At 51.3% G+C, this 10,830-nt stretch overlaps 1 protein-coding gene across 2 annotated transcripts in view; it reads right to left on the bottom strand.

The window, feature by feature from the left end:
* Positions 1–19: 19 nt before the first annotated feature.
* Positions 20–10,830, bottom strand: part of RFX7 (regulatory factor X7) — a 49,316-nt gene continuing 38,505 nt past the window's right edge. For both annotated transcript variants that reach the window (XM_082198266.1, XM_082198267.1), the window contains exons 5-9: positions 9,479–9,595; positions 8,846–8,930; positions 7,588–7,795; positions 4,535–4,830; positions 20–3,459 (exon numbers count right to left, since the gene is read on the bottom strand). In XM_082198266.1, coding sequence (XP_082054392.1) covers positions 88–3,459; positions 4,535–4,830; positions 7,588–7,795; positions 8,846–8,930; positions 9,479–9,595 — 4,078 coding nt within the window. In that variant the 3' untranslated portion in view covers positions 20–87. The remainder of the gene's footprint in view (positions 3,460–4,534; positions 4,831–7,587; positions 7,796–8,845; positions 8,931–9,478; positions 9,596–10,830) is intronic.

Genomic DNA, 10,830 nt, shown 5'->3' with positions numbered 1-10,830 from the left:
TCTTTTAGATACAGTGTGCTACATACATCATATTACATATATTTATTTAATTTTTTTTATCTTTTTTTTTTTTAAAAAAAAAAAGATTCAACCCAACATTTCAACAGCAGGATGGTCCTTGCTCTCCATCCAATCGAAACCTGCCGAAGTCATTGAGTTAATGGACTCGTTGCAGATCTGCTGGAACAAGGGGTCGTTCTTTAATTCTTCCAGTGTTGCTTCATCGTCCTGGCCCTGCTGGTGAGCCGGGTCAAAGAGCAGGTTTGCGTCCAGCGTGTTCAAATCATTAATGCTGCCCGAGAGCTCGGAAGCCAACCTGATGTCATTGGAGAAGACGGAGGCCACGTTGCTGAGGTCAGAAGCCACCTGGTTGGCCAGCTGCTGGCTGCTCTGGAGGCTGCCCTCATCCAGGAAGTCTTTCACGGTGCTGCTGAAATCCAGCTGTTGCTGCTGCTGCTGCTCCTCCTCCTCCTCCTCCAGAGGCTCCGATTGTGCTTGGTTATCTCCGGGAGCAAAAGGGATGTGATCGGCGCTGCTGCTCTTTGTGAGGTAACTTGGTGTTTGGAATTCGAAAACCGAAGGGCTGGGGCTGAGCACGTTCTGGCCGTTGGCACTCGGAAACGTGGAAGAGGAGGTTTCTAAGATCTGGGTCAGGTTCATCCTGGCTGTGTAGTTGGAGGGCATGTTGTTGATCCCCAGGCCCCTCACCGCGTCATCGTTATCCGAATCAAGCTTGTTCAGCAAGACATTTGTTATCTTCTTAGAATTCGCCTGCTTCTGAGGAGGCGGGAAAGCCGTCTGCATCATGACGGTCAAGGGGACTGACTGGCTCCTCTGCGCAAGGCTGCTGGCACTCGCGTCTGCGTGGACGGCGCTGAACGTGTTGTGGACTTCCGGAGTGACGGGGCTGCCGAAGGGCGCTGTGGTCGCGGCCGTCGTCGTGCTGGAGCGCAGCACATTGCCAGGAGGGCAAGCGGTGCTCCCACTGAGATTGCGCTGGCGGTGGACGGCAGGACTGACGCTCCGGCACCTGAAGCTGCTGTTATGGGAGGAACCCGCCCCTTTGCCGTCGAGGGGCGCAGGCACAGCGAAGCCCTCCTGCTTGCTGCCGGCGCTGCTGATGGGAGAGACAGGAGTCACGCGGCCAAAATGGGCGTCGTGGTGCCGCGGCTGAGACTGGTAGGACTGGCCGGGGACGGCGAAGGCATGGGGCTTCCTGAAGCGGTCTTCCACCAGCTCCTGGTAGCTCGGGAGGATCCCATGGCTGGAGACGGGCGGGTTGCTCACTCCGCTGTACCCGGCGTTCATCCACTCCAGCTTGGTTTTGTCGGGGTGCGTGGCCATGGGCCGCTGCATGGGCTTGACGGGGCTGCTGGAGACGATGCTAGCGTCATGGTAGGCCATGCTGGAGCTGATGGGCGTGAAGGCAAAGGGGTTCCTGCATTCCACGGGGCTCGGCGGGACGCTGCTGCTGCAGTTGGAATGGGGCGTGCCAATGGGCGTGTGCCGGCTGCTCCCCAGGGCACTGTCAACGGGCGTTGTCTGAGCCATCCTGGAGCAGGGGCTCTCTCGCGACACGCCCTGCGATCCCGCAATGAGTTCGGATGTCGGAGTGGGCGTGGGAGTAGGTGTCGGGGTGGGCGTGGGAGTTGGGGTGTGGACAGGGGTGCCGCTGTTGTGGATCGGGTGGTAGAAGTGGGCGCTGCTCGCGTGAGAGGACAGGGATGCCCCCTGGGCCGCCCCCTGGCTCTGGAGGGCCATGCCCAGGGAGCTCCCGTACAGGTGAGAGCTGTTCATGGACATCTGCTCCTCCATGAGCACCAGCTCCTCCACGATGCTGTCCTGGGTCAGGTCGTCGTCGAAGGAGAAGAAGTTCTCGTTGGACTGCGAGGCGGCATCCTCAAACTCCTTGAGCTCCGGCTGCAAAGCTAACTGGCTTGGCGCCTGCGCTTGCAGCTGCTGCTCCAGAGAGGGCTCTGGCCCCTGGCTCTGCACCTGCTGGCCGTAGGCAGCTGCCTGCTGGAGCCCTTCAAAGTGCACTGGCTCCCAGACAGACTTCGGCAAGGCCTCTGAGCCGCCAGCGTGTTCTGTGAGAGCCATAACACCGACGTCCTCCTGCAGCGGCTGCTGCTCGCAGTTCAGAGGGGCAAAGTCGGAGCTCTTTGCAAGATGCTGCCATATGTTGGGGCTAAAGCCGTCACTGGGCTGGGAACTGCTTTCTAAGACAAACACGTTCCCTTCCAACTTCACTTTGATGTCTGAAGAGGAGTCTGCCAGCTGCTGCCCTAAAGTGGGATCGCTGGAGTCAAGAACAAGGTCGGCGTCCAGGGGGCAAGTGGTCACTAAGCTGCTGGGCACCGCAGAATGGACTTTGATGGTCACCTTGCCAGGCACCTGCACAAGTGCTGCAGCCCCTTCGCTCTTGGCCACAGCCACCACTCTCTGCTGCACTTTCTTCACACCTCCCGCTTTTGGGGCTTCTGTGCTGGCTGCAGAGACCTGCCCCACAGAGAGCTTCTTGACTGGGGGGCCCTGGGAGTCTGTAAAGGCAGATGGCAGCCGCTTCCTTGGGCTTTTAGCACACACTTTGTCACCACCGGGAGGCACAGGGATGCTGGTGCCAGAGAAGGTCTGCATAGCAACCGAGGGAGTGATCGTGCCAGGACTGATCTCCAATGTGGGAACGGGGCGGGATTCAGTGGGCTGGGCAAGGCTTTTCCTTCCTGCTTCCTCGGCTCTCGGGTCACAGCCCTGGACACACTTCCCGTCTCCGCGGACCTCCTCGGCTTGACCTTTCCACAGTTCTGCTTCACCTTTTCTCTGCTGCCCAACTGCGATGCTCAGAGCAACCTTTGCAACTTTAGAGGCGTCTGAGTTCTCTTGGCACCGCAGCACTGTCTCCTCCAGGGCTGCCTCTGGCTCCATCTTGACCTCAACCGAAGACGCAGAGGGAGCCAAGCCTCCTCCTGCTGCTCCTCCACTGCCACTAGCTTTGGGCCCTGGAGACTGAAGCGAAACGACGGACCCATTCTGAATCTGCGGGACAGTCCTCAGCTCGTCGGCTGCTCCGGAACCGCTGACCACTGAAGGCGTGTGCTTGACCGGCGTGCTGCCGGCGCTGCTGCTGCTGCTCGGAGCGAGGGAGATGGTGGTCATTTTCACCACGTTCATGTGCTGAGCAGGGACAACGGTCTTGATGGGGCTGCTTGTGAACAGCACTGTCGTTGGGGATCGGATGGTGAGGGCACTGCTGTTGGCAGGCTTGGGCAGGATCTGAGGGTAGCGGTGCCTGGCAGAACGATCCCCAACAGGGCTGGCGGGAACATTCTGGGGGGTCTTTGGTGACTGCTTGACCGACTGCATATGCTGGGTGACCACTTGGACGTTGAGTGGGAGAACTTTGCCATCGGCTGAACCCACAGGACTAGGCGACGTCACCAACTGCCGGGTCCTCGGCACCTGTTGGGGGAGGGAAATAAGGTTCCAGTTACTCCTCTTATAAAACCAGTCACCCAGCAAAACTAAACAGATCGAATTTGGTCTACAGAAGGCAAGTCTCCTTCCTGTCCACTTCCACTACTTCCTGTTTGACACAGCCCCCCATCCTACAATCTCCCATGCCCTATGTTTTTTTACTCTCTAACCCACTCATGTCGATCAAAAATCAACTCCTGCAGCTTCCAAACACATGTGTCTCTTCCCCATTCTCAGAAAAAGGCTTCCTCAACACCTCCTGCCCCACCAACTATTGTCCAAACTCCTGGAGTGGGCTCTCCACTGATACGCATCTTTCGTCCACTCTGCTGCACTGACAGTCCACAACCCTCACAAAATCGCCAAGGATCTCTTCATTGCCATCGTCCGTCAAACTTCCATGTGACTCCCTGTGGCTGCCACATGTTGATTCTCAGCTGCACCTTTTTCCTACCTCTCTACCTGCCTTATTCCACTTTTTCAGCAAGGGAGACTCCTCCCCCCCCAGGCTTCCTGTTCTCTCCCCCCTCCCGCCCCGACCGTCGGGTGACCTCACCAAGGAACAAGAAATGAGAGCATAGCTGCATTTCCCAATTGTCAGGGATCTTGCAAGGTACATGAAAGCACAGGGCCACAGGTGAATAGCTGCATAAAATCCATAAATGCTAGTTTATTATTTATAGATTCATGCTTAGATTTTAAATGTCACAGAAGGCAAAGCCAGATAATTTCCTGATCCAAATCACACTAGAAAAGTTCTACAATAAATCTGCACCCCAACTTTGGATCACCCCAAATCACTTTCGCTTCTATTTGTTTAACCCCATTTAATTTCCAAAAAAAAAACCTGCTACAAATCAGTTCAATTCCTCCCATGTATTCCCCCCCAAAAAATCTCCAGAAAAATAACTTTGAATTCATCTGTCTTCCTCTACTAATCATCATACGCAGTTCCCAAGATAACCCCACCCCAATTTACTACCCACCTGGAAGCCCATGGGGAGGTCAGCAAAAGGTTTAGGGCCCACTGTGTCTACCAACATCCACGCCAACAGCTTACCGTTATAGGGCTGGGAACAGCAGCCACGACAATGCCAATGGGCTGAGGAGACAAGATGGCTGGGCTCCCATTGGAAAGGCTGGTGACCCCATTGCTGGTGGTGCCCTCCACCTTCTTGGCCGGGGACTCTCCTGGCAAAGGCGACTGCAGCTTCTGCTCCTGCTGCTTCTTCTGGATCTTCCGCTGCAGCTGCTGCTTTGCATCAACTGGGGAGGACAGAGTCTTCACCTGGGGCTGGAAGGAATTGCTCTCCGCGGTTGGGACAAAAGCCGAAGGCTGGGGGATCCCTTTGATTCCTGGAAAAGATGAGGAGGAGGGCGGGTAAGGCAGGCCTGCCATTTGAGCACCTACACCAGCCTTCCTGCTGTGTTGGACCAGAACTCCCATCAGCCCCAGCCAGCTCAGTCATACGATGCTGTGGATGATGGGAGTTGTAGTCCCAAATGGCAGGGGGGCACCAGCATGGGAAACGGCGGCCCACACAATCCTCGGCCGAGCTCTTCGGACGCAGTTCGGGTTCACTTGCACAGGAGGAGAGGGTTGTGCCCTCAGGTACCCGGAGGAGCGCAACATCAGGCTTATCAGCCACACTACAACTGCAAAAGCCACACAGTCTGCTTAACCACAACAACTATTGTCCAAGTTCAAAGGCGGTTGTTGTGACTGCTGGTCAGCTGCTGCAGTAACCTCCTTTAAAGGCATGCATTTGGCACCAATCAGCTGACTGGTGCAGGGTGCGTGCCTTCAAAGGGCCTTGCTTTAACCCTTGGCTATGGTAGTGAATTGGGAGCTCACATTAAGCTTCCAGTTATCCCTGTGTAGTCTTGGACATACCTGCCCCACATATGACATCACATAGGCATGGTTTGTGGGGAAACGCCTCATGAGCCAAGCTGGGACCTGTGTCAGGCCTAACTGGGCCCAAAGGCCGGGAGTTTCCCACTGCTGCCTACGAGCACCTCAAATGCCTGGCGGGAGGTGGCAGTGAATAAATTTTGTAAGGTCCCCAGTGAACACATCTCTGTGAGACACAAGTCTCCTCCTTGTATACAGAAATGAGAATGGAAGTTGAAGTCCCTCACCTTTGTAAAATGAGATGAAAAAAATGTTGAAATATACATTTATAAAGAAACCAGAAGCATTTTTACTGGGCATTGTTGGGAGTGATATAAATAGAAAGGAATATAAGCCCTTTTTATATGCAGTAACAGCAGCAAGAATATTACTGACCCAAAAATGGAAGCAAGAAGAATTAACGATGATTGAAGAATGGAGGATGAAGTTAATGGACTATGCAGAACTAGATAAACTAACAGGAAGGATTTGAAACCGGCGGGACCAGAAATTCACGGAAGACTGGAGTAAATTTACGGACTATTTGAAAAGTATTTGTGAAGATCAGACGACGTTTGTAGGTTTGCAAGAAGTTTTGTGAGGAGTATTATTGGAAGTATTGCAAAAATGGAGAAGGGGAAGGATGATTTGTTAAGAGATGTAAAGACAATATAAAGTTAAGAAATGCATAAGAAGTGGTTAAAACGATGGATGATCAGAGGTGCTGATGGACGTCTAAAAAGATTGTATAAGTGATAAGTTTTGTGGTACATTTTATAATTTATATGTTAAAATCAATAAAAATTATTTTGAAAAAAAGAAAAGGAAATAACAACAACTAAACGATTGTCAAGTCCACCTGCTGCAGGAGTTTGTAGGCCCCCCTGTATTGCAACCAGATAGCTGGTGGGTCTTTCCATGGTACAGAGTTAGGCCTGCCCCCCCCCCCCCGCTGAGTCATTGCTGCAGCTCTAGACAAGAGAGCAAATGTTTCCCAGGCAGACAAGGGATACTTGCATGCCAAGTGGCACACTGACTTTCAGGAGAAAAGGCCTTCCTCAGACTGCACTGCTTCCGGTCATACAGTGGGGAAATGTCAGGTTTCATAATAAAATACCCTGCATATAGAAAACCCACCTATCAGGTGAAATAGCAGGATCCGACTGCAGGGACTGTACCATCCTCAATTTAATATAGGAAGGAATTTGTCCCAAGTGGCCCCCTTGTTAAAATTTCTTTCTTTCTTTAGAAGTATTTCCAAACCACTAATATGTTTAGTATTTCTAAGCAGTGTACAGGATAATGGAACTCTAACTACACACTCACTCTCTCTCTCTCTCTCTCTCTCTCTCTCTCTCTCTCTCACACACACACACACACACACACACACACGCAGAGAGACAGACAGACAGACAGACAGTCAGACAGACAGACAGACAGACAGACAACATGCAATAATCCTTGGAGCCAGTGCAGAGAAAACTCTGCTCCCCAAACCAGATTATTGACAGGCCAACAAGAATGAACCAAAAGTCCCAAAATGCCTTTTCCAAGAGAAATCTGTTGAGATTTCAGCATGGGCCCTGAGGAGATTTCACCCCTCCCATATCCAATAATCTGCTGGTGTTCTCTGCTGATTCTCCAGAGAGGAGGGGGCGGTTTCTGCTCTCTACTTATTCCGCTCCAGCCTCACATCAAAGAGAGATAGACTGAGTGTTAGAGAGAGATCGTGTGTATAGATAAGGTTGCTGCTAAGAGCAGCTGCAGACACTTAGTGCAGTTCAGCATTTTCGTTTAGACCTCATTTAGCTCTGTATATAGTTGTGTATTATAGTTGTAGATAGAATAAAGAAGATATTCTACAGAGCTGCTCTCCAAGTCGTTTATGCTCTGCTATACTCTGCTATACTCTGCTGTGTGACGACTGTCTTCTTGTGGAAGTGAATCCGGTGCTCACAACTCTAAGCTGTGAGTCCACAGCACTTTGACCTGTTCCTGTGCAGAAGGTGGTCTCTGGAAGTGTTACCCAGCTCGCCTAGCCCAGTCGGGGCTGAAGTGGATGAGTCCAGTTGGTGGCACTGGCTCAGGGGCGATGCTGACAGGCCCACCACGCTCATATTTATAGCAGGGGAATATGAACCCTCCAACCCTTATAACATGGAAAACGCCAACATTTTTTCTCCTCCCAGGAAGTGGTGCACTGAGCCAAACCTCCTCACCTGCCGGGGCACCAGCCATCACAGTTAAAGCTGCCATTGATTTAGTGCCTATGTAGTGGCTTTTGACCAGGTAGCGGGCCAGATCCAAGACGGAATCGAAGGGCTGGCTCAGCACTTTCTGGGCCCATTGGCAGACCAGCTGGCAGGCAGCTGACACCACCTCTTCGTCGGCACTCTGCAGGTGCCCAGAGGACTCTGCCCCTTCCAGCTGAAACAAAAACAAAAAGGAGACCCTGAGCAACAGCAACAGCTTCGCTATAGTACGTGAAAAGTACACAGCATTTCAATCTAGCCATGGAGATTGGGGCTAGTACTGAGCTGCTGCTTAAGGAAGGTCTGGGCGAGGGTTTGTTGATATTTTGCTTCCCCTGAAAAGGATTCGCTATTTTTGCCACAAGCTCCATGGTGTCCCTTCCATAACATAGTAAGGTAAGTAAGAGAATTCTGGCATTATGTTGGGGTTCTTGAAGGACCTGAAGTGGATTTTCCACTCTGACTTAGCCTTTTAAAATTATTTCAGACACTGTCATGGTGGCTCTGCAAAATTTCCTACACCCGATAAAAAACAGCCCCAAGCTTCAGTAACCATTTTAACAAAAGGAAACTGAAATCAGGTTTGCTCATTTCAAAAAAGTGCTTATGGAATGCCTGCGGGGAACTTCCAGATGGTTTTAGTCTCAATCAGTCCCCATTAGGCAACATGGCCAATGGTTACGGGTGGTGGTTATGGGAGTCGGGAGTGTGGCAACATCTGGAGGGCCTCCAAAGATGCTCCCCCCCCCAAAAAAAAAGTTATGGATAAAATCTGCCCCCTCTTTTAATGCCATTTCCCACACTACTGCTTGCAGACATGAGATGGACACATCTGCATTTGGACAGATGCAAAAATATATGGTGAAAACATGCTCTTTTTGTCTTGTGGCAGGCACCTGGCCCCAACATTTCCAAAGGGACATGCAGTATATTTCTGAAAGCAGAGGAGCTGTTCTCTTCCCACCCAATGTGTACGTGAAATGTAACAACCACAAGTGTCAGAGGAGTCTTTGACCTCATGGTTTACCTTGTGTTTTAAAAGGTTGTGCCTCCTTCCCATTTACTACATAATGAAATCCCTTAGTTTTAAACATTCCAACTTCTGCAAAGCAAACCCAGTGATCTTTAATTCTGCAGTGCTAAGCTGTCAGCTTTCCTTAAAGCCCTTTTCTTCTACCTAAAAGGTCTTAATCATTCTGCCCAACAGCTCAGGTGTCTACTTTACCCCATCGGCAGTTTTGTGGAAGTCAAGGTTGGGGAGTGTCGGCATCTGCACAAAAGCTTTCTTCCGAAGTCCACTATAGCAATACGTGATTTTTAAAAATTAAGGTGTAAATAATTGTGAAATTGCACTATTTCCCTTTGCATTAAATTAACTTTCTTGCACAGACCTAACATAGATACAAAGCTGATTGGTCAACAGAATGTCCTTTCTGAATTTAAGGGCAGAAATGCAGGCGTGATCCAAAAATGATCAAGGGTTAAGAGAGGAGCTCTGTCTTTCTATTGTTTCCTTCCAGGCCTTCAATGGACCCCCAATCTTCTAGTGAGGCAAACTGTCCCCCTGTGCTCCCCCTGCTCATGGCCAAAGCTACCTTTGCCTCACCACTGCCATTGTCTGCTTGCTCTTGCCAGACAATGTCAATGAGCAAATGGCCAGCCTTCTTTCTCCTGCTCCTCCCTGCCACTGTTGCCTCCTTGAGAGAGTGAAGGACAGGTGAACAAGCAGGCTGCCGCAGTGAAGAGGAGGAACAGGTCCTGGGGGTCCCCAGCTGGTGGCATGCCACCCTTTGATGCTGACCCCGATTTCCAGGAAAGTTAAGTGAAATGGTTTCAAAAACATTTCCACAAAGGATATTTTGATTTTCCTCTTGTGCCTAGACGGCGAGCCTTCATGTTGGGGAAGACATTCTTCATGATCTTCCCAAAGTCAGCAGCACTTAACGGATGGTATCCAAGATTGTCACAATAGCTCCTGAAACAAAAGGGAAGCAAGTAGAAATGAATGAGAGCAGGACTGGGGCAAGGCTGATACCCAGCTCTATCTCTCTTTTAAATCAGAACAAGTGAAGGCGGTTAAGGTCCTGTGTGAGTGCCTGGAGGCGGTTCAAGGATGGATGATGGCTAACAGATTGAGGTTGAATCCTGACAAGACAGAAGTACTGTTTTGAGGGGACAGGGGGTGGGTGGGTGTTTGTGGAGACTCCCAGGTCCTGAATGGGGCAAATGTGCCCCTGAAGGAGCAGGTGCGCAGCCTGGGAGTCATTTTGGACTCACAGCTGTCCATGGAGGCGTAGGTCAATTCTGTGTCCAGGGCAGCTGTCTACCAGCTCCATCTGGTACGCAGGATGAGACCCTACCTGCCCGTGGACTGTCTCACCAGAGTGGTGTATGCCCTAGTTATCTCCCGCTTGGATTACTTCAATGTGCTCTACGTGGGGCTACCTTTGAAGGTGACTCAGCAAGTGCAATTAATCCAGAATGCGGCAGCTAGACTGGTGACTGGGAGTGGCCGCCGAGACCACATAACACCGGTCTTGAAAGACCTACATTGGCTCCCAGTATGTTTCTGAGAACAATTCTAAGTGTTAGTGCTGACCTTTAAAGCCCTAAACGACCTCGGCCCAGTATACCTGAAGGTGCATCTCCACCCCCATCATCCAGCCCGGACACTGAGATCCAGCGCCGAGGGCCTTCTGGCAGTTCCCTCACTGCGAGAAGTGAGGTTACAGGGAACCAGGCAGAGGGCCTTCTCGGTAGTGGCGCCCGCCTTGTGGAACACCCTCCCATCAGATGTCAAGGAAATAAACAGCTATCCAACTTTTAGAAGACATCTGAAGGCAGCCCTGTTTAGGGAAGTTTTTAATGTTTGAAGTTTTATCTTGTTTTTATCTGTTGAAAGCTGCCCAGAGTGGCTGGGGAAACCCAGCCAGATGGGTGCAGTAGAAATAATAAATAATTAGTATTAAATTATCTAGGTCAGCGAAGCAGCACTTAAGGCGGCATCCACATGCCTAGTGCTTTGGCCTTTTCGTGGAGTACCAAAGAAACAGGGTCAGCAGCCCTGGAAAAACCAGGCGGCTCACTCTCAGGACAGCCCCACAGGGGCCTTAGCTGCAGGGGTCCCCGTCAATCACAGAGGCTGCTGCCTTGCCCTGTCTCCCCCCCGCATGCCTACTTGGTTGGGTCTAGCCACCTGGTTGCCCAACT

Source organism: Podarcis vaucheri, assembly GCF_965113315.1.
Source record: "Podarcis vaucheri genome assembly, chromosome: 14".
Lineage (NCBI taxonomy): Eukaryota > Metazoa > Chordata > Lepidosauria > Squamata > Lacertidae > Podarcis > Podarcis vaucheri.
This window is presented reverse-complemented; position numbering and strand designations above follow the sequence as displayed.